The 21900-nt window shown below is 46.1% G+C and overlaps 1 protein-coding gene across 1 annotated transcript; it reads right to left on the bottom strand.

Moving 5' to 3' along the window:
• Positions 1-19: 19 nt before the first annotated feature.
• On the bottom strand, positions 20-21586 carry LOC130070039 (tripartite motif-containing protein 16-like). The gene is made up of 6 exons (XM_056234317.1): positions 20993-21586; positions 19906-20001; positions 19585-19818; positions 7530-7683; positions 7332-7379; positions 20-722 (listed from the first exon to the last, which is right to left on the bottom strand). Exons 1-6 carry the CDS (start codon positions 21563-21565, stop codon positions 139-141), a joined length of 1689 nt encoding a protein of 562 aa, XP_056090292.1. The 5' UTR covers positions 21566-21586; the 3' UTR covers positions 20-138.
• Positions 21587-21900: the final 314 nt, after the last annotated feature.

Raw genomic sequence — 21900 nt, 5'->3', positions numbered from 1 at the left:
TGTTAAATACGTGTTCGTCTTTCTGCATCAAGCCTCTTATCTTAAATTATCTAGTCAAGCTAGCGTGTGATAGTCACTGATTTATCATGCAGCTCAAATAATTTTGGGTAGAATCTCTCTAGAATTTGTTCTGATCAATCAACACAGTTTCACTGGTGATCCAGAATAAACCCTAAACCCAGGATAGAGTGTGTGTGTGAATGTGGTCTGGACTGTGTGTATGAGGCTCATTGTATCAGAGACGTTGTAGAAGGACAGAGTTCCTGCACTGTGATCCACATACACTCCTATTCTCCTGCTGTCACACACACACACTCCTGTTCTCCTGCTGTCAGACACACACTCTCCTGTTCCACTGCTGATGTGCTCTACAGGGAGTTTAGTCCTTATGTTATTGTGTCTGAATGAGTAACTGGAAGAAGAGCAGGACAAACTCCAGGACTGACGATTATATCCAAACATACACTCTGTACCCGATCCCTTCCTGCTGATGCTCTTATATGACACTGATATATCCACACCATACCCACTCCACTCAATCTCCCAGTAACAGCGTCCACACACACTCTCTCTACACAACACCTGATGATACACATCAAATCTGTCTGGATGATCAGGATACGGCTGGACTGTGTTAGTGTTAGTAATCACTCTGTTAGTAATAACAGACAGAAGAAGGTGGTTATGTGCTGTGTTCTGATCCAGATTGAGCTGATGGGAATCTGATGGAGATAAAATCATATCAGAATCAGGAATTATGAATCTGATCTTTTAATGTACATTGTAAAAAAAATACTTTTGGTGCTTGTTAAACAATTAAAATGAGTTAAAATCACACAATTACTGAACATTTTGTCTTAACCTAATTTTATTGTGTAAAATCCACTTTAATATGTAAAACTGAAATTTACTTAATCCATTTGAACTATCTGAATAATTAGTGTTGAATTAAGTTAAACTGTGCAGTGGATTTTTTGTTCCCAGCATGCTTTGCATATGTCTTGATCAGGAGAGTAAATGTTGAAATGAAGTGCTATTTTATGTGTTTTTGAGGGAAATGCATGTTAGTGTTTAATGTTCAGTTATGTTTGACATATTTTCACCTTCTACAGGAAGAACATGAACACACTCAGTTCCCTTTCGTTGTCACTCCGAGTTCCGTCGGATGACGACGAATGGGGGTTTCGCTTAGAAGCCAATCAACTTCAAATACTTCAAAACGAGCCAATGGCAAAGAAATGCCATGGGTCTGCGGAATTTGCATAGCGTAACTCCGCCTCACCTCGTGAGTATATAAGGAGAACGCTGGCAGCAAATAGGCATGTTTTCGCTTTGGAGCCAAGTTAATCCTTCGTTCCACAAGCCATTCCTGAAATTGTCAGTTCTTCAAACGAGCAAGATTCTCTGGTGTTGGTGTGACGGCGATCTTCGGCGAGCGCGCACTTCCTGCTTATCTGTCTGTGGTTCGACAGCGAGTGTGTTTCTCCCCGAGCGCTTCAACACAATCAGGTTTCTATTCTCACAAAAGAGCTTGCACGTGGCACGTCTTTTTAAAGATGCCTCGCCCGTGCACTTCTGGTTGCGGTAGGCTGGTTGACGACTCTGATGGGCACGGGTGCTGCATAGTGTGTTTGGGCATTGATCACGCTAGAGCAGCACTCGTGGATGACTCATGTTCTCTCTGTGGGAACATGACCATCGCAGCATTACGGTCAAGACTCGGTGATCTCGCAAGAGTGAGGGTCCCCTCATCCACACCCCGATCTACTGACTCTAGAAATAGAGCTAGTACTTCGGCTGGTGGCCAGGGTGATCTGAGGGTGACGGTTTGGAACCAAGCGCCGACTATCAGTCCGTGCCCAGCCGCACCCTCTCCAATGCTGCAACCCGTGAGTGTTCAGGGGATTCCGGCGAGATCATCTTCGGGTGTCCCGCGGGTTTCCTTTGGCGCTCCAGAGGAAGATGCCATGTCTATTGCAGCATCACAAGGTGGGTCGGAGTCTGCTGGAAGTGAAGACTCATCACAGCTGCCGCCTTCGGGTGTGACTACAGTTGTGCCAGAGTCAGATCCAGAGATGACGGCCATGCTGTCTCGAGCCGCCGCGAGCATCGGGTTAGAGTGGAACCCTCCGCCCTGTCCCGAGCGCTCGCGGCTGGATGACTGGTATTTGGGTCAGGCTGCGGACCCCCGTCCGCGTCAGGCCCCGATACCTTTCTTCCCGGACGTGCATGATGAGATCTCGAAGTCCTGGAAGACTCCCATGTCTTCCCGTGACCGCTCGATGATCTCATCCGCCTTTCCTCCCCTCGATGAGGCCGCTGCCCGTGGGTACACTGGGCTTCCCCCGGTCGAACGCTCTGTTGCGATGCAACTGTGTCCTCAGAGCGCTTCGTCTCGTGGTGAGCCAAAGCACCCATCCAAAGCCTGTAGGTATTCGTCTACGTTAGTGGCGAAGTCCTACAGAGCTGCGGGACAGGCAGCCACCTCTTTGCATGCCATGGCCATTCTGCAGGTCTACCAGGCCCAGATGCTCAGGGACATGCACGAGGGTAGGACGGACCCAGGGCTCTTCAATGAGCTGCGCGCCGCCACCGACCTTGCTCTCCGAGCGACGAAGGTGACCGCACGCTCCCTGGGTTTGGTGATGTCCACAGCCGTGGTCCAGGAGAGACATCTTTGGCTTAATCTTGCCGATATGAAGGATGCCGAGCGGTCCCGGCTGCTCGACACCCCCATATCGCAAGATGGCCTTTTCGGCGGTGCAGTCGAGGACTTTGCCCAACAGTTCTCGACTGCGCAGAAACAGACTGAGGCTATCAAGCATATTCTGCCCCGACGGCCCGCTGCTGCCTCCACCCAGCCGACCGGGCAGAGTACTCAGTCTGTTCGCCGCCGAGGGCGCCCTCCTGCGACTCCCGCCCCTCCCGCCCGGCCTAAGCAGCAGCCTCCACCCGGGCCCGGTCGCGGAGGAAGTCGCAAGAAGGCGCCCCAGCCCTCTCCAGCCCCGCCCCCCGCTAAACGCCGGGCCAAGCGGCGCTCCTGAGACGGGCTGCTCAGGGATGACGTGTTTTTCTCAGGAGGTGGTTGCAGGACCACTCCTTCCCCCGGTGGAGGGCCGGGGGAGAATCTTTTGTTCTCCACTCCCCGCTGGTCACCCACGGGTGGGCAGTACCCTAATGTGGTTAAAGAAAGAAATAACACGTTCATCCCTGAGCACACAGAGTTCTTGGACGACACGGTGCGCCGCCCCCGGGCCGTGCACCCCTCGTCCTCCTCTGTCCCAGAGCCGGATGACAGTGCGTGCCGTCCCCGGACCGCACCACTCTCATCCCCCTCTGTCGCCAGACCCCTGGCAGAGCAGACCCCCGTGGAACGTTCGTCCTTCCCTGGTCTCCTCTGTCAGGGCGCGGTTCATGACTGCACCCCCACATCGGGCCGCTATGCCGTCCACGTCTGGGTCAGTCATACCGCCTCGCTGCCCCACCGACGGGAAGTCTGTGGTTCGCATGACCCCGCTGGTGCAGTCCTTGGGAGCTTGGTTAGAGCTTCCCAACCTGTCCCGCTGGGTCGCACGAACGATCAGGCTCGGCTACGCGATTCAGTTCGCGCGGTCTCCTCCCCGCTTCAGGGGAGTCCGCTCCACTATGGTTGGTGGCAATGCCCCTATCATGAGAGCGGAGGTTGCTACCCTGCTGGCGAAGGGTGCGATCGAGACTGTCCCTCCAGCCGAAATGAGGTCCGGGTTTTACAGCCCCTACTTCATTGTCCCGAAGAAAACCGGTGGGTTACGGCCAATCCTGGACCTGCGCGTATTGAACCGCTCCCTGCACAGGCTGCCGTTCAAGATGCTCACCGCCAAACGCGTTTTCGAATGTGTGCGGCACCAGGATTGGTTTGCAGCGATCGACCTGAAGGACGCCTACTTTCATGTCTCCATTCTCCCTCGACACAGACCGTTCCTACGGTTTGCTTTCGAGGGACAGGCATATCAGTACGCAGTTCTCCCATTCGGGCTAGCCCTGTCCCCTCGCGTCTTCACGAAGGTCGTCGAGGCAGCCCTTGTTCCCCTCCGGGAACACGGGGTTCGCATTCTGAACTATCTCGACGACTGGCTGATTCTAGCTCACTCTCGAGATCAGCTTTGCGAACACAGGGATTTGGTACTCCGCCATGTAGCCCGTTTGGGCCTTCGGGTCAACTGGGAGAAGAGCAAACTTTGCCCCGTGCAGAGGATCTCTTTTCTCAGTATGGAGATCGACTCGGTCGCCATGTCCGCGCAGCTTACGAGCGAGCGCGCGCAGTCACTGCTGACTTGCCTGAGACAGTTCGAGGGCAAGAGTGCGGTTCCACTGAAACTTTTTCAGAGGCTCCTGGGGCATATGGCATCTGCAGCCGCGGCAACGCCGCTCGGATTGCTTCATATGAGACCGCTTCAGCTTTGGCTTCGCGACCGAGTCCCGAGGTGGGCATGGCAACACGGCACGCTCCGAGTACCAGTTACTCCGACCTGCCGTCAGACCTTCACCCCGTGGGGGAACCTCAGCTTTCTACGGGCAGGAGTGCCTCTGGAACGAGCTTCCCGGCATGTTGTTGTAACGACAGATGCCTCCACCACGGGCTGGGGTGCCATGTGCAATGGACGTGCTGCCGCGGGCTCCTGGACAGGACCCCACCGCTTATGGCACATCAATTGCCTCGAGTTGCAGGCTGTACGTCTTGCTCTGCGCCGCTTCCGGGCCGTGCTCAAGAATCAACACGTACTAGTCCGAACAGACAATACCGCCACTGTAGCGTACATCAACCGTCAAGGTGGTCTGCGCTCCCGCCGTATGTCGCAACTCGCCCGCCACCTCCTCTTATGGAGTCAGAAGCATCTGAGGTCGCTTCGAGCCATTTACATCCCTGGAGCCCTGAACGAGCTGTCACGGCTTCAGCCCCTCCCCGGAGATTGGCGACTCCATCCCCAGACGGTTCAGCTGATTTGGGACCAGTTCGGGGACGCACAGATAGATCTGTTTGCCTCTCACGACTCGACCCATTGCGCCCAGTATTATTCCCTGACCGAGGGCACGCTCGGCACGGATGCTCTGGCGCACAGCTGGCCGCGGGGCCGCAAATATGCGTTTCCCCCAGTGAGCCTTCTTGCGCAACTCCTGCGCAAGGTCAGGGAGGGCGAGGAGCAGGTCACTCTGGTCGCGCCGTACTGGCCCACCCGGACCTGGTTCTCCGAACTTGTACTCCTCGCGACAGCACCTCCTTGGCCGATTCCTCTGAGGAAGGACCTCCTTTCTCAGGGACGGGGCACCCTATGGCACCCTCGTCCCGATCTGTGGAACCTCCACGTGTGGCTCCTGGACGGGACGAGGCAGGTTTGAGTACCCTGCCACCAGCGGTGGCGGCTACCATCACTTCCGCTAGAGCGTCGTCCACGAGACACCTCTACGCGTTGAAGTGGAACCTCTTCGTCAGCTGGTGCTCTTCTCGCCGAGAAGAGCCCCGGAGTTGTTCGATCAGTGTTGTGCTTTCCTTTCTTCAAGAAGGGTTGGAGCGAAGGCTGTCTCCCTCCACCCTTAAGGTCTATGTAGCCGCTATTGCCGCACAGCATGACCTTATAGAAGGTAAGTCTTTGGGGAAGCATGACCTGATCGTCAGGTTCCTGAGAGGAGCGAGGAGACTGAATCCTCCTCGCCCTCCTCTCGTACCCTCTTGGGACCTCGCAGTGGTCCTAACTGCCCTGCGTAGTGCTCCCTTTGAGCCTTTGCAGTCAGTCGAGCTAAACTTCCTATCTATGAAGACAGCGCTTCTGACTGCATTGGCCTCCGTTAAGAGGGTGGGGGACCTGCACGCATTCTCCGTTGACGAAGCGTGCCTAGAATTCGGGCCGGGCTATTCTCACGTGATCCTGAGACCCCGGCTTGGATATGTGCCCAAGGTTCCTACCACTCCCTTCCGGGACCAGGTGGTGAACCTGCAAGCGCTGCCCCCGGAGGAGGCAGACCCAGCCTTAGCACTGCTCTGTCCAGTACGTGCTCTTCGCATCTATGTAGACAGAACGCAGTGTTTCAGGACCTCAGACCAGCTCTTTGTCTGTTATGGTGGGAAGCTGAAGGGAAAGGCTCTCTCCAAGCAAAGGTTGTCTCACTGGATAGTGGACGCCATTGCTTTGGCATACCAGCAGCAAGGTCGACCGTGCCCCCTTGGTGTGACTGCCCACTCCACCCGGAGTGTGGCATCCTCTTGGGCTCTAGCGCATGGCGCCTCGCTAACAGACATCTGCAGAGCTGCAGGCTGGGCGACACCTAACACATTCGCCAGATTCTACAATCTCCGAGTGGAGCCTGTGTCCTCTCATCTACTCGCTTCAACCAGCTAGTACCGGACCCGCTCAGGTGTCTTCGCTTGCTCGCCATTCCACTCTACGGACTGGATACGTGCGATATTCTCCTCAGGTGAGCTTCTCCGAAAGCCCTGAGCTCCTCCAGCACTCCTGACGTCGGCGCCAGTGTCTTTTGCCTGTGCGTCGGCTAGGTGCCTCCCGTGTGCATGGTACCTCCCGGAGCTACCTCCACATGTGTATTCCCACTGTAAGCCTCTCTGAGCATGTGTCTTTCCCTTGGCAAGCCACCTTGCCACCCCTGGGGTTGAAATATTCCACCTGCGGCTGGATACCCCAGTGATTCCCCATATGCATCCCTCGGGGTCATATGTGTATTTCTAAGTCCCCCCCTCTGGGTTGGCAGTAATTGCATACTTCCCTAAGACCTGGGATATGCTCCCCAGTGTACCTTGGTATTCCTGTGTTAAATAGGAGTCCTTCGTCCGTGCTAGTCTCACGACAGGGATCTCAGATTTACGCAGGGCACTGGAAGACAGCTGAGAAGTGGCGTGATTAGACTGGTATCCCCATTCGTCGTCATCCGACGGAACTCGGAGTGACAACGAAAGGGAACGTCTCGGTTACGGATGTAACCCTCGTTCCCTGAGTAGGGAACGGAGACGTTCCGTCTTCCTGCCACTTCCGCTGTACCGCGGGGATCGCCTGAACTCAGGTTGGCTCCTCAGCGAAGAAACATGCCTATTTGCTGCCAGCGTTCTCCTTATATACTCACGAGGTGAGGCGGAGTTACGCTATGCAAATTCCGCAGACCCATGGCATTTCTTTGCCATTGGCTCGTTTTGAAGTATTTGAAGTTGATTGGCTTCTAAGCGAAACCCCCATTCGTCGTCATCCGACGGAACGTCTCCGTTCCCTACTCAGGGAACGAGGGTTACATCCGTAACCGAGACGTTTTCACACTGAGTTTTTCTGCTTGTTTTCTTAGTGACTTACATTGTAGGAAGTCGTTCCTGGTCTTGGGAACAATGTTGGTGAAAGTGACTGTGGAAATCAACAGACATGAAGAGTGTGATTATCATGTCAAGAGAAAATGATCCTTGCATCTGTTCCTAAGACATTTCTAATATGATCTTCTACATGTTATGAGATGATGGAGGATAATTTCTGAGAGCAGAATCTCCAGGACTTTACCTCTGTCAGAGATCTTATTCTCTTTGCAGAAATCCTCCAGTTTGTCTCTCAGCTGACGGACAGCATCTCTCACGCCATCAAAAGAGGAGAGAGAACTGAAGGGATTGTCATTCACGTCTGTAAATCCAGGAGGAGCTGAGAGAGACTGGAAACTCTACAGAAAACAGAAATCAAAGCTCATCACCTCCACACCTCATCAATAACCTGCTCTACTGTCAGATTTGTGCGGCTCTTGTTGATCTTTAGTAACTCCTCAATCCTACAAATTATAGCGTTTGCCATTTACTCTATATGTGAACTTTCTTGGAAACCATTTGGATGATAAATCATCTACCAATAAAATAAATGTAACAGATCAAGCACATCAGTGGTGTCACATTCATGGTTGTTTCTAGTCATAGGTGAAATAGTTAACACTGTTACATAATGACACTACATTTTAGCAGAAAATCACCATCTGCTAAGAACATTTAAGCATAAGACACATATTAGCATAAGAAAGATATAATTTTTAAACGTTATTAGAAAGACTGTGATCATGAATCCAAATATTTAATGTATATTGAAATTATATATTAAAAAAGAATTATGACAGCAACAGCAAAATACCATATTGGGTTGGTTATAACCACATTTTTAAAAAAAATTGTTGTGTTATAACCACATTTTTAAAAGAATTGTTGTGTTCTCCGCTTTACATGGCTCGCTGCAATCACACCGGACCACGCAGTCCAGTCCGAGGGGTTCTTAATCTACCACGCAGATCGAACAAGCTCATCTGGGAAAAAAGAGGAGGAGGAGTATGCTTTTTCGTAAACAAAACATGGTGTACGAATGTGGAAGTTATGTCAGAGAAATGCATGCCGGACATTGAATACCTTCTGATAAAATGCAGACCATACTATCTGCCAAGGGAGTTCTCTTCTGTGATTATGGCAGTGTATATTCCACCTCAAGGGAACGCACACAGCGCTCTAAACGAACTGTACCATGTTATCTCCGAATATGAGAACAGGCACCCGTCGGTCTGTTTATCATCACCGGGGATTTTAACCCTCTGGGGTCGGCGGTCTCGCCGGCGATACCAGCTCACTTTTTTCCTTATCAGTGCAAAAGAGACTCAAATTACTCTGTTGATTTTGATCTTACATATAAGTGTTGTACATCATTCGATCCTGTTAAGTGTCTATTTTTTTTGTGGAACCTCATAATAAAAACAAAGTGTTGTGCTTTTCGCCTAATAAAGAAAAATAAACATGATGCGCGTTCTGCGTTCTCTCTGTCAGTGAAGTCCATTCTGAAACGCGTCCGAAAAATGAACTGTAACTCTGCAAATACTCAGTCAAACAGGTATACAGGCACACAGGCATGAAGCCTGAATTATCTTCTTTTAAATGAAGTAATTTATATAAAAAACTAATTTTCTCATTTTATGTAATCTGTACGAAAAGAGAGAGATGATAGTCGTTCTCGTCTCAGGTCATTAAAGTTAATTTGACCACGCCCACGGAGCGCGCGCTCTATTCAAACACAAACGCTCTGAGGCGATCCACGCCCACATCAGCTGGATAACCCACCGAAAGAGACTCATATTTACGACGCTGTGAGGAATAATACTATCTTAATAATAATCCTGGAAAAAATTACCTCAGAAGTAGGCTACAGGTAGTTTCATTTGGAGGAGCAACGGATCCAGCTGAGGAATAGGTACATTCTTTATTTTCAAGTGCTTTGTGCTAATCGCGATATGGAATAGTGTCTGTAAACAAAAAGACTGTTTGAATATGAATCCATTTTTGTGTGTGAATGAATGAACAGCTTTTACCTAACTATATTCCAATACTGAGATGAGTAAAAATCGACTGAAATATGTTGAAATAAAATATTTTTGTATAAGCAACGTATTAAACTGCAAATTAACATTTATATGTCCTAATCATAAAAACGATATGTTACATATGAAAGACAAGATGTCGTTTTTACTGTAAAATACTGCCACATCAAATAAGCTTGTTTGCTAAGATGTTATTATAGTGTTTGTTCGATTGTAAGCTATATTCAAACTAATTAATCCGCAACTGTGAAATATGTATGATAAAATGTATACTTTAATATATACAAAGAAAGATTACATTTGAAATATAGTTAATTTTAATTGTTGTTGTAATTGTAACCTTTTTATTAAAATAGCAAAAATATATGTAGGCTACATATAAATAAATCTTAGGTAAATCTTAAAAGCTCAATATAAGCCTCCTCTTTAAATTATTTGTATTGTGTTTTATTAGTGACACATTTGGGATATATTCCCAAACTTTCTGTAAAAACAGTATGAGAATTAACTGCACAATTACTAGAAATGTTTACATTTGATATTATACAATTTGCAAGCACAATTTGAAAAATAAATAAATAATTGGAACTGTGAACCAATTTTGTATTATATAGGCCTATATATATATATATATATATATATATATATATATATATTGTCATTGCATTCTTGTGGTTCAGTGACACACCTGAATGAAAGGGTCATTAGTTATGTATTTGATATTGAAATTTTATTAGAGTTGCTTGTGTGTGTATGTGTGTATGTATTGTTGGATGTTATTTGTTACACTCAAACGTGCTGTGTCTGTCAGTTTTGGCCAGGACGCTCTTGTAAAAGAGATTCTTAATCTCAATGTGCTTCTTTCCTGGTAAAATAAAGGTTATAATAATAATAATAATAAGCGATGTAAAAAAAATTGTTTCGTTTTCAAATGAGCGGCAATTCAGCGCACAATAACAAAACAGTGTTGCTCCGCACGACCACCATTATGCATGCATGCCCGTGCAAACGCGCGCATTTTACATGTGCCTTTAAATGAGCGATTTAAAAGCCCCCGCCGGTGATACCGGTATTACCGGTGTTGTAACACGTCGATTAACCGGTGTGAAAAAATCCTCACCGTCACATCCCTATGGAGTAGCATTCAAGTAAGTATTTCATTGTACTTGGTAACTTGTACACATGACAATAATAAATGACTAGACACATACACACACCAAACTGTTGTAAGGAATGAATAATCTCCATTCTTGTATGACTAAGCATATTCCAAGTCACTTCTTAGATCTGCATAGGTGGCTTGCATTGGAAGATTCATGAACAAACACAGTGATTATTTTTATATATATATATGTATTTCTTTATAATTGTGATTGAATATTATTATTATTATTGTTATAACATTATTTATTGACGCATACCATCTATTTGATTGTTTAGGTTATACTGTCCTCTTGCTGCATTCCTTTGAGTAATTCAGACCAAGAATATTGAAATTCCACTACCATTTAACTTCATCACAGTGGTAGTGAAGAATTGAATGTTTAAAGGGTCATGAAACCCAACATGTATGTGTGTTGAACACCATTGAAGACAATGTTAGCATCAGTTAGATTTAATAGTAGGGTTAAAATGGTTAAATTTGATTTTTTTCCCGCTTTTTTCGTCTTCCGGGTTTAACCCTCTGGGGACCAAGAACGCGCCCGCACGTTTTGCTGGGTTTTTTTTTCACATAGCAGCAACATAGACTTAAAATACTTCGTCATTTATGGTCATATAAATAAAATCAATACATGATTATAAACTATAGAGGGTCTTCTTTTTTTGTGTACACTCACATTAACATCAAAACCTTGTGCTTTTTTTAAAATAAATAAAATAAACAGGGTGCGCTTTCAGCTCACTCTGTCTCCGCAAAAATCTTTCTGAAACATGTCTGGAAAATGAACGGAAACTCCGCTAATACTTATCACACAAACATGAAACATACGTCTAAAGAACGCTTTAAATTTCTACTTTTAAATAAAACAATTCACATTTAAAACAAATATTCTCCGGCAATGTAATCTGTATGAAACTAAAGAGAAGTACAGTTTCTCCTGTCTCAGCTCATTATCGTTAATTTGTTCACACCCACTCGCAGAGCGCGCTATTCATAAGATAATGTGTTGAGGCCATTTGCAAAATAGATAAACGCCCCCAGGCAAATGCTGTAAACACACAATATTTTTTAGTCAGATTAAGATTCGTCTTGCGCGGCTATGAGGAATAATCCTGGGACATTTACCACAGAACAAGTGCTGGTTTCACTTCGAGGAGGAGCAACAGATTCAGCTGAGAAGTGTAAGTGTTTTGTGCTTTGTTCTAATCGCGATATAGAATAACGTTAGTGTCTGTAAACGGACAAATAGCATATCCTACTGTTTAAATGTGAATTATGTTTCTCTCTCTGTGTGTGTGTGTGTGTGTGTGTGTGTGTGTGTGTGTGTGTGTGTGTGTGTGTGTGTGTGTGTGTGTGTGTGAATGAATGAATGAACGCACAGATACGCACTGTTACAGACGAAATAAAAGAACATTTCTTTGACTAGTTTTGGATAAAGTTTTTCAAATCAAATAAGCATCAAATAAGCTTCAAAATAAAGACATCAAATAAGCTTATGTTTTGTCAATAAACTAATCAACTAAGATGTTTGTTCCAATGCAAGCTATATCAAAATAATGAATCCTCAACTTTGAAATATGTATGATCAAACTAAGACATTTATGGAAAAAGACTATTTTCTTTTCAAGATGTTTCCAACTCTAACTTTGAACTTTGAACTGAAATAAAACCATGTCTATAATGGTGAAGGGTGTGTGATAGAAGTGTCCAGACGTATGCACCCAGTATTTTCCTTATATAAATCCAAACAATCTAAAAGCCATTCTTTTTTAAATCTCCTCATTCTTTGTGCAAGGCTCCTGTAATGATATGGCCTGATAGCACCTAATAGGGCCATTATGGGGAGGGTCTTTGTCTTTCTCAGGTGTGGAATGCCACACATATTAATGAGAGATCAAGCCTCCTGCATAAAGCTTTCTCAAACAAAACACGTCATTAAAAATGTAAAAGACTTTATTGACTTATCTGAATGAGCAGTCAGGATGATTCTCACATAGTTTTGGAGCAAATATTCTAGGCTATGTGATACAATTTTCAAAAGTCTTGTGAAGAAATAATCAATATGTGTTTTGTGGTCTTATTTCAGCAACTTTCATTTTTATTTTTTTCAATAACCACGCATAAACATTATTCTATTAAAAATACAAACATGTACATACATGTTGCTCACTTATCATGGTAGTCCCGTCTGTGCTATATAGAGTGAATTTACACCTTTGCCATTAACATGTTTCTAAATAACTGAAAAAAGCACAAATGTCAGTGCATGTCAAAACATCCCAAGGGCCCCAAAAACACTCTGGTCCCCAGAGGGTTAAAATCTTCATCGTGTCCACGTCACAGGCTGTGACGTGTCAGTGCACTGTGAGTGCGTTGATGACTCATCGGTGTCTCATAATTATTAATGAGACTGAGTTTTCATATCCTATGAAAAGACACTGTCTCTTAATTATTCATGACACCACGTGGATCTTTCCAATGACAGACATGTCAAACTGTGATATTGCGCAGTAGATGAGAGAGGCAATCATGGGACGCACGCAAGTGTTTGTTTTCGTGGTGCAAAAGTCCAAGTGGGTTGAATATGTTTCCCCGCGATGCTGCCCGGGCTAGACTCTGGCTCCGGGAGGTTGGTTTTCCACCAACCACGGACACATCTAAACGTGTGCCGCAAACATTTTTTTTGCGAGAGAGAGCTTCGAGAAGTTGAGAATGGTGGACTTCGCCTTGTTGACAACCAATGCAGGTTGCGTCTTGCGAGTGATGCGGTACCAAGTCCCGAGGACTTTTCTATTCCTTCAGAGGTGTGTGTGTGTGTGTGGGTGTGTCTAAAATGCGAAGTCATCCACTTCCACAGAGCCATCTTTATTATGGGGGTTCAGGGGGCGCGTAGATCTAGGCTATGCACGGAAAGTTTTTTTTAGCGGAAAATTAATCATTTTCAAATATTTGTATTTATAGTGTCTATAAACAACTATATATTTTATAATGGCATTATAATTATACATGTAGCCTACATTAATATGTTCTCAATAGAATTACTATAACTGTAGGATAATATAGCAGGGCATTCAGTTACTTTTGAAAGGACAATAATAAAGTGTCGTATTTCATAAGAAAAAATCTAGCATTTCCTCACGTTTTACCACTGCTTTTAGTGACAGTCGATATGCATGGGATACTGGCGATGACAGTGATGGCCATACCACACCCCTTCTCACAGCCATCCACGCCCATTTAAGTTGCATTTTTCAAAAAAGATTGTGAGCTAGAGTTGAGCTGAAAGAGGGGGGTTTCATGACCCTTTAAAATGGGACCACTCTACCATACATGACCTTGAGAAACACTTGAGACCAGATGTGCCATTCGCACTTGGTGACATGAACCCATTTATTGTTTTTTGTTTTGTTGCATTATGTGTTCCTATGAATTTCCTTATGGCTTCAAGTTCATAAGTGTTCAGTCGTCAAGTGGCCATTAACCCTCTAGGCGGCACAGTCGAGTTTACTCGACAAGATGCGGCACTGAATAAAACGGACGATTTTGTCAAATAGGGTGTCAAATTTCGTTTGACCTCCCCTCCACTAGATGGCAGACATGTCATACTTCATCCCTCACTCAAAAAAACGTCATGCTTCTATACAAAATCTTCGTGCTAGAGCGCATTGAATCAGTCTGAACAAAAGCGGAGCTAGTGTGCGAGTGAGCCATTTTATCAGAGCAATATTGTCAACGTCAGCAAGTATTTGCATTAGATTATTATTATTATTATTATCTAATGGCAACAATAAAGCTTACCCGCAGTGAAGTGTTGGGTCTTCTATTCGCGGACCCTTATTCTGAAGGGAAATATCTGCCTTCAGAAGATCAGGGTGGTTCTGAAAGTGAAAGTATAGCCCTACACCATGCACAAACGATGAATCCTTTGCCCAATGTCAGTGGTGATGTAACTTCTGTCTTCTGACCATGTGCCTCTCCGCAATCGCGGCGACAGTATTGTGGTGGAGACTTTGTCTAATGCCACTGGGTATGTTAGACGAGGTCGAAGTATTCATAGGACAGTTAGGGGGCAACGTGGAGGCAGGGTGGGGAGTCGCAATGACAATGACAGTAGTCCGAGCTGTGCACACTCGGCGCGCGCGCGAAGCAGATCTGGCCGCGCTGCTCGTAGCAGAAGCAGAGGCGGTGTGACACGGGGCAGAGGGGCTATTTTGCATAGTCTATCGCATGCTGATGGGAATGAATATTATAATGAATAATATATATGTGCCCCACACATGAAATCAGAGTGCCTACTGTGTGTAGTAAATGGAAAATCTCTACAGCAAAAGGCCAACCGCTACATGCATTCGGTTTGTTTCTACCATTTATTAGTAATGATTTACACAGCTTGTTTACTACTTACTATTTACCTGAGCATTCAGTATTGTGCAATATAGCATACAGAAGGTGAGGGAAATTTTGGGGGGAAAGAAGTGCTGCATTTTATCATTTAAACGTGACTTTTCATGAAAATTCTATAATCCAAGATTGCCGCCATCATTTGACGTCATAATATGCAAATTAGATGGGAAAATGTAATCCCTACATAAACTTTGGGTCATCCTTAACATTTCTCTAATTTACAGAAAGTCTCTATCTTTTATCACTTTTAAGATATAGCCTTTTGAAATTAAGATGTCAAAATCGAACGTTTTAGGAAAAAACCTCTAGCGCCTAAAGGGTTAAGATGTTTTTCAGGTGTCTCACACAAAGCAGTGTGGAACCAAGGAGAACCCCTTCAAACATTGAAGTCTGCCCAGAAAAACCACACCGCTGGAGGTGACAGGATTGGTCAAGAAGGGACAGATTATCGTCATGGGGAAGGTGCCACAGAAGCAGAAGTTTCTCCATGAATGAATGACACGTAAACTGAACAAGACACAAAGGCCCAGATTGACTCTATGCTCACATTCTACGCTGGACCACGGGAAGAAAACCTGAACGCATTCATCCACCTGCTGAGCTCAAGCTACAGTGGGGAGAACAAGTATTTGATACACTGCTGATTTGGCAGGTTTTCACACTTACAAAGCATGTAGAAGTCTGTAATTTTTTATCATAGGTACTCTTCAACTGTGAGTGACCGAATCTAAAACAAAAATCCAGAAAATCACATTATATGATTTTTAAGTAATTAATTTGCATTTTATTGCATGACATAAGTATTTGATCACCTACCAACCAGTAAGAATTCCGGCTCTCACAGACCTGTTAGTTTCTCTATAAGAAGCCCTCCTGTTCTCCACTCATTACCTGTATTAACTGCATCTGTTTGAACCCGTTACCTGTATAAAAGACACCTGTCCACACACTCAATCAAACAGACTCCAACCTCTCCACAATGGCCAAGACCAGAGAGCTGTGTAAGGACATCAGGGATAAAATTGTAGACCTGCACAAGGCTGGGATGGGCTACAGGACAATAGGCAAGCAGCTTGGTGAGAAGGCAACAACAGTTAGCGCAATCATTCAGGCCCGTCTGAAGTTTGCCAATGACCATCTGGATGATCCAGAGGAGGAATGGGAGAAGGTCATGTGGTCTGATGAGACAAAAATAGAGCTTTTTGGTCTAAACTCCACTCGCCGTGTTTGGAGGAAGAAGAATGATAAGTACAACCCCAGGAACACCATCCCAACCATGAAGCATAGAGGTGGAAACATCATTCTATGGGGATGCTTTTCTGCAAAGGGGACAGGACGACTGCACCATATTAAGGGGAGGATGGATGGGGCCATGTATCGCGAGATCTTGGCCAACAACCTCCTTCCCTCAGTAAGAGCATTGAAGATGGGTCGTGGCTGGGTATTCCAGCATGACAACGACCCGAAACACACAGCCAGTGCAACTAAGGAGTGGCTCCGTAAGAAACATACTGTGAAGCACGTGTATAATCAGTCCAATGGAGAGACGAGACGTCATAGGCGGGTGATGTCATCGACCAGGAAACTATAAAGCACACCTGAAAACCGACCGCGCTAGCTTCTGATAGGCCAAAGCAAGTCGATCACAGGCATGCAGGGAGTATGGCAGGGCGACGCAGCGTCTCGTTCCCTCTCAGGGAACCAGGGTTACAGTCGTAACCTGAGACGTTCCCTTTCAAGGGAACTCGAGCTGCGTCGAGACGCTGTGGGAACACTATACACACGACCCCATAATAGCAAATGCCTGTTTCTGTGTGAAGTCATTGCGCACACTAAGGGTGTACTCACACTAGGCACGGTTGCCATGAACCGGGCCCGAGTACGATTGTCCCCCCTCCCCACTCCCCCTCTGGCCTGCACTCACATAGGGTTTTCAGCATTCGTGCCGGAGCACGCTTACGTCATTATGGTGCGTGCGACGGTTTCGGGATAAACAAGAAGAGCGGCGCTCTCTGAACACAATGGAGTCCATCGCTCTGTTTTCTTTGTGGATAATTTTGTGTCGTTTGGTCCACGGTGGTCCACAGCCCTCTCACAGCCTGTTGTTAAACCTTAGTGCCTTAGTGGCGCGAAAATTTTCACGTAGTCGTGCTGCTCGTATGAGGAGGTTTGCAAGGTACCAGCTGAAGTGCAGCAAGGATTTTGCAGCTTTGATTACGGAATGTGTTGGTTTTGGAGCGTCGCAAAACCATGACATCACGCGTCCCGTTCCGTGCTCCAGCATGGTTAGCGCTCACACTGCATGCGAACCGCGCCCGAGTCCAACTGAACCGTGCTCTGGCCCACCTCTTCCAAGCGGGCCAGGGCCGGCTAATCGAGCCGCGCCCGGGCACGGTTCGGAGCACTCACACTAGTCAAACGAACCGCGCTTTGGTGGTCAAACGCACTCGGGCACGGTTCAAACTGGCTAGTGTGAGTACACCCTAAGAAGCAAGCACCCTAGACCCCGGAGTGGAGCCTAGATCCAAGTCATAGCCTTTGAGGCAGCCATACTCCTAGTATCTTGGTCAGACGCCTCACAGTGCCGTGAAGGAAACGTATTACAAGGTGTCTCCCCAAGGATACACCACTTAAATGGACGTGGTAAGCAGCTAAGGCCGCCATGTACACCTTTAGTGTGGAGGGGGATAGACCTGCGGAGAAACGCTCCTGCAGGAACTCCAGCACTGCAACCACAGGGCAGATAACTGGGTCCAGCTGGTGCTCTCCGCACCAAGAAGTGAACAATTTCCACTTCAAGGTATAGAGTTTCCTCGTGGAGGGAGCTCTGGAGTTGAGGATGGTCTCAGCAACCTCAGTTGAGAGACCTGAACTTATGAGCTGGGCCCCCTCAGTTTCCACAATTCTGGGCGGGGTGAAGGATCAACCCGCTAGACTGAGAGAAAAAGACGAAGAGCCGTCGAGGAGAGACTCTAGGTCCGAGAACCGTACTCGGGCCTGCCAACACGGGGCTAATAACAGAAGATGGACCCCGTCCTGGCGAACTCTCTCCAGAACTCCCTGGAGCAGAGAGATCGGGGGAAATGTGTGCAGACGTGACTTCGGCCACGTCTGCATCATAGCGTCCAGCCCCAGAGGAGCTGGCTGACTGAGTGAGAACCACAGTGGACAGTGTGTGTTCTCTTATGATGCGAAAAGGTCTACTTCCGCCTGACCAAAGTTTTTCATAGGAGCTCCACCACCTCGGGGTGAAGTCTCCATTCCCCAGGCCTCGGCCCCTGCCTCGACAGGATGTCTGCTCCTGGATTATGTAAGAGGCCACCAATGTGTTGTCCGTGTGGACAAGCACATGGTGACCTCTCAGGTCTGGCAGGAAGTGCTTGAGAGATTGAAACACCGCCATCATTTCTAGCCAATTTATGTGCCAAGAAAGTAGGTGGTCCTGCCAAAGACCTTTCGCCGAGCGACCACTCATGATCACCCCCCCCCCCCCCCCCCCCCCCTTCCAACCTGTGAGGGAAGCATCCGTCGATAGCGTAAACGTCGACAAGAAGCCCCCAGCACTGGGCCTTGGGTGAGGAACCAAGGTTTGTTTCACATGACTAGGGCAAGTAGTCATGCGAAACGGATTTCCCCTAGGAGAAAACACCTTGGTCCTGAGCCACCACTGCAGGGGTCTCATGTACAGGAGGCCAAAAGTTATTACGTTGGAGGCAGCTGCCATGAGACCCACCAATCTCTGAAACTCTTTCGCAGTGAGTGACTGGCCTAGTTTTACCTAGGCCGAAGGGAAGAATTTAATATTGGTACAATATCCGAAAGCAAACCTCAGGTACTTCCTGTGATGAGGACGAATGGCTACATAGAAGGACGCATCCTTCAATCTATCGTGACAAATCAGTCCTTGGACTGAATCTGTGACACAATCTGTTTGATCTGTCACGATTTGGTCTTGTCTGTCACTTTTTGGTTTTGATCATGTCATGTTCCATGTCTGTCATGTGATTCCCTGTTTGTCATGTGATCCTGCCATGTGTCTTGTCATTGGATAATCGTCTGTTCATTGTTCACAGGTGTCCCTTGTCTTGTCATTAGTCTTGTGTATTTAAGCCCTCATGTTTGCCATGTGCCTTTGTCAAGTATTGTTTCCTGTAACCTCTGTTGCGTAAGTCCATGTCCACAGTTTTGTTTCATGCCACGTCATGCTTTGTTTTATGTTCTGATCTTGTTGTATGCTATTTTTGAGTAAATAAACTGCACTTGGGTTCTCTATACAACTTGCCTCCAGAGGATCCGTACAGTAGAAATTTTGGTTTAAAAGACGTTTTAAAAATATTGGTTTTAAAAAAAAAATTCTGGAAGTATTGAACTGTTCTTTGCACTAGTGGAGTTTGGCAGCTAAATATATCTCCCAGAGGAAAGAGCTCAGAACATGTTTCCTAAGAGATTTGCAGAGCTGAAATGCATTCATACAGTAAGTGTAGTCTATTTTTAAAGCAAAATGATCAGATGAGAATCTACCTTATTAATATATAATACTACAAATAGAATTCCTGGCAACATTGCAGTCAATAGCTCATTCTGCTCTCATGAAATGTTTCTCTGAGTCTCTTGCTCAAGTTCACTATAATCCTGTTCTTCTAGATCTCTGTTACCTGCAGGAAATGTATGTGATCCTGTGTGTGTGAAAGCTGCTCCAGCTCAGCGTCTCTCCTCCTCAGATCATTGATCTCCTGCTCCAGTCGCTCCAGTTGTCCTTCAGCTCGACTCACTGCAGTCTTTTCCTGATCTCTGATCCGCTGTGTCGCCTCAGAACAGCTTCTCTCAATGGAGCGGATGAACTCAGTGAAGATCCTCTCACTGTCCTCCACTGCTGTCTGTGCAGAGCGCTGTTAGGACACACATCACAATCACACAGTGAGCTTTAGTGAGTCCTGACTGAGACGTCTCAAACTTCTCTTCTTCTCCAGACTCACCTTATGAGACGCCACAGCCTCTCTCAGCTGCTGAAGATCTTTCTCTCTCTGCTGGATCCTCTGCTGGAACGACCTCTGCGTCTCCTTCAGCTGCTTCTGCACCACAAATCAATAACAGAGATGTCAGTTGATAATGCTGTCACATATCTGTCAGGGTTCTGTCACTTTGGTCTAGTTTATTCTTGGTTTTGTGCCATAGGCCTGACACACCCTCTCTTGTCTGTGTGTATTGTTTCATGTTCGAAGCGTGGTGTTCGGATTCTGGCACTCATGTCTAGTTTGGTTTCGGTTCTGTGCCGGGATTCGGACATTCATGCTCCGTGTGTTTGTATTCTGTTGTGAGTGCACAGGATGAGCATTTGCTCGTTCTCATGCACTCTGTCTTGTTGTGTAAGCATGCTCTTCTGTCTGCGTGTGGTGTTGTGTTCTGTGGAGCACGCCATTCGTGTTTCCATCGGCCGCATGCTTTTATGTTATTTTATGTTAAGCTTCACACTGACAGTGTTTCTGCTGCGTAACAGTATTTCTGTTAATAACTGCAATCAGTTATAAAATGATAATCAGGAATCGGTCATTCTAATTTACATGAAGACGGGCATCCTATTTCCATCAAAAATTGATTTTGAAAACACAGAACAGAAGCCACAGCCTGAAGAGAAGCTATAAACGACTGAGTTCAAATGGACTGAGACCGATTTACTAAAAAGAATGTATTTTTGTCTGTCGCTGCATTTATCTTGTCTTGTTCTTGAAGGTAAGATAAACATCAAATATGCTCTGCTACAAGCAGTAATTGCAAGAGCTACTAATATTTTTTCAAACAATCTGTGAATATTTTAAATAATTTTATGTTGCTTCATCAAAGGTTTTACAAAAGTTTGTGGTGGTAAATATGTTTATGGTTCATTTAGACTATTTTCTGCTAAATTCAGTGCTGTGCACAAATACGCTCAGCAGTGAAAGTCCATTTGCAGCTTCTGTTCACTTCTGCTGAAGTCTGCAGTGTGAATGATGTTACCTGATCATACCAGTACCAATATAAATAGTGTCAACATTGTTTCATCAGTGTCTAGTTTAAAGTTCATACCTGATTCTCTGTCCTCTGTGATGCAGCTGATACAGTGTCGTGGTTTTTATGTTCATCCATCGTACACAGCAAACATATAAACTTCTGATCAGTGCGGCAGAAAACCTCAAGGAGTTTATCATGTGTTTGGCAGATCATCTCCTGCAGGCGTCTAGTGGCATCAGTCAGATTGTGTCTCTTTCTTTTAAAGAAACTCTCATGTCGTTCAAGGTGACTCTGACAGTAAGAGTTCAGACACCCCAGACAGGACTTGACGGCTTTGCGTTTTCTTCCATCACAGACGTCACACTGCACATCTCCAGCTCCAGCGTAACAGTCATCAGGAAGTTTAGTCTTCTTCAGTTTCTCCACCACTTCAGCCAGCATGGTGTTTTTAGCTAAAGCAGGTCTTGGACTGAAGGTCTGTCTGCACTGAGGGCAGCTGTAGACTCTCATCTGATCCTCCTGATCCCCGCAGCCTGTAATACAGATCTTACAGAAACTGTGTCCACAGGGAGTGGTCACTGGATCCTTCAGGAGATCCAGACACACTGAACACTTGAACTCATCCTGAGAAATTCTGGCGTCTGCCATTTTACTGCATGAGACACACAAACACACAACAGCTCAACTGCACTTCAGTTTCAGTTTCTCTGAACTGAAGAGTTTCCTGTTTCCTGGTTCTGTGTTTGAGTGATGTGTGAAAAACATGTGTCTGCAAATCTGTAAAGCAGCTTCCTCAATATTAGTGTAGTGGGTTTCCGTCTGCGTTGTTTTCTTCTTAATAAAAGAGATTGACGCAGTTGTGATGTGATTTACTCTCGGCTTCTCTCAGTTTCTGTATCAAAATATAACAGACCCCATCAGACACTTATAACAAGGAGAATCTCTGGTCCGTGCCTCTCATCGCCATGACATCCCGCGAAAGA

The sequence above is a fragment of the Rhinichthys klamathensis genome, unplaced genomic scaffold, assembly GCF_029890125.1.
Source record: "Rhinichthys klamathensis goyatoka isolate OS25496 unplaced genomic scaffold, OSU_Roscu_1.1 h1tg000018l_1, whole genome shotgun sequence".
NCBI lineage: Eukaryota > Metazoa > Chordata > Actinopteri > Cypriniformes > Leuciscidae > Rhinichthys > Rhinichthys klamathensis.
This window is presented reverse-complemented; position numbering and strand designations above follow the sequence as displayed.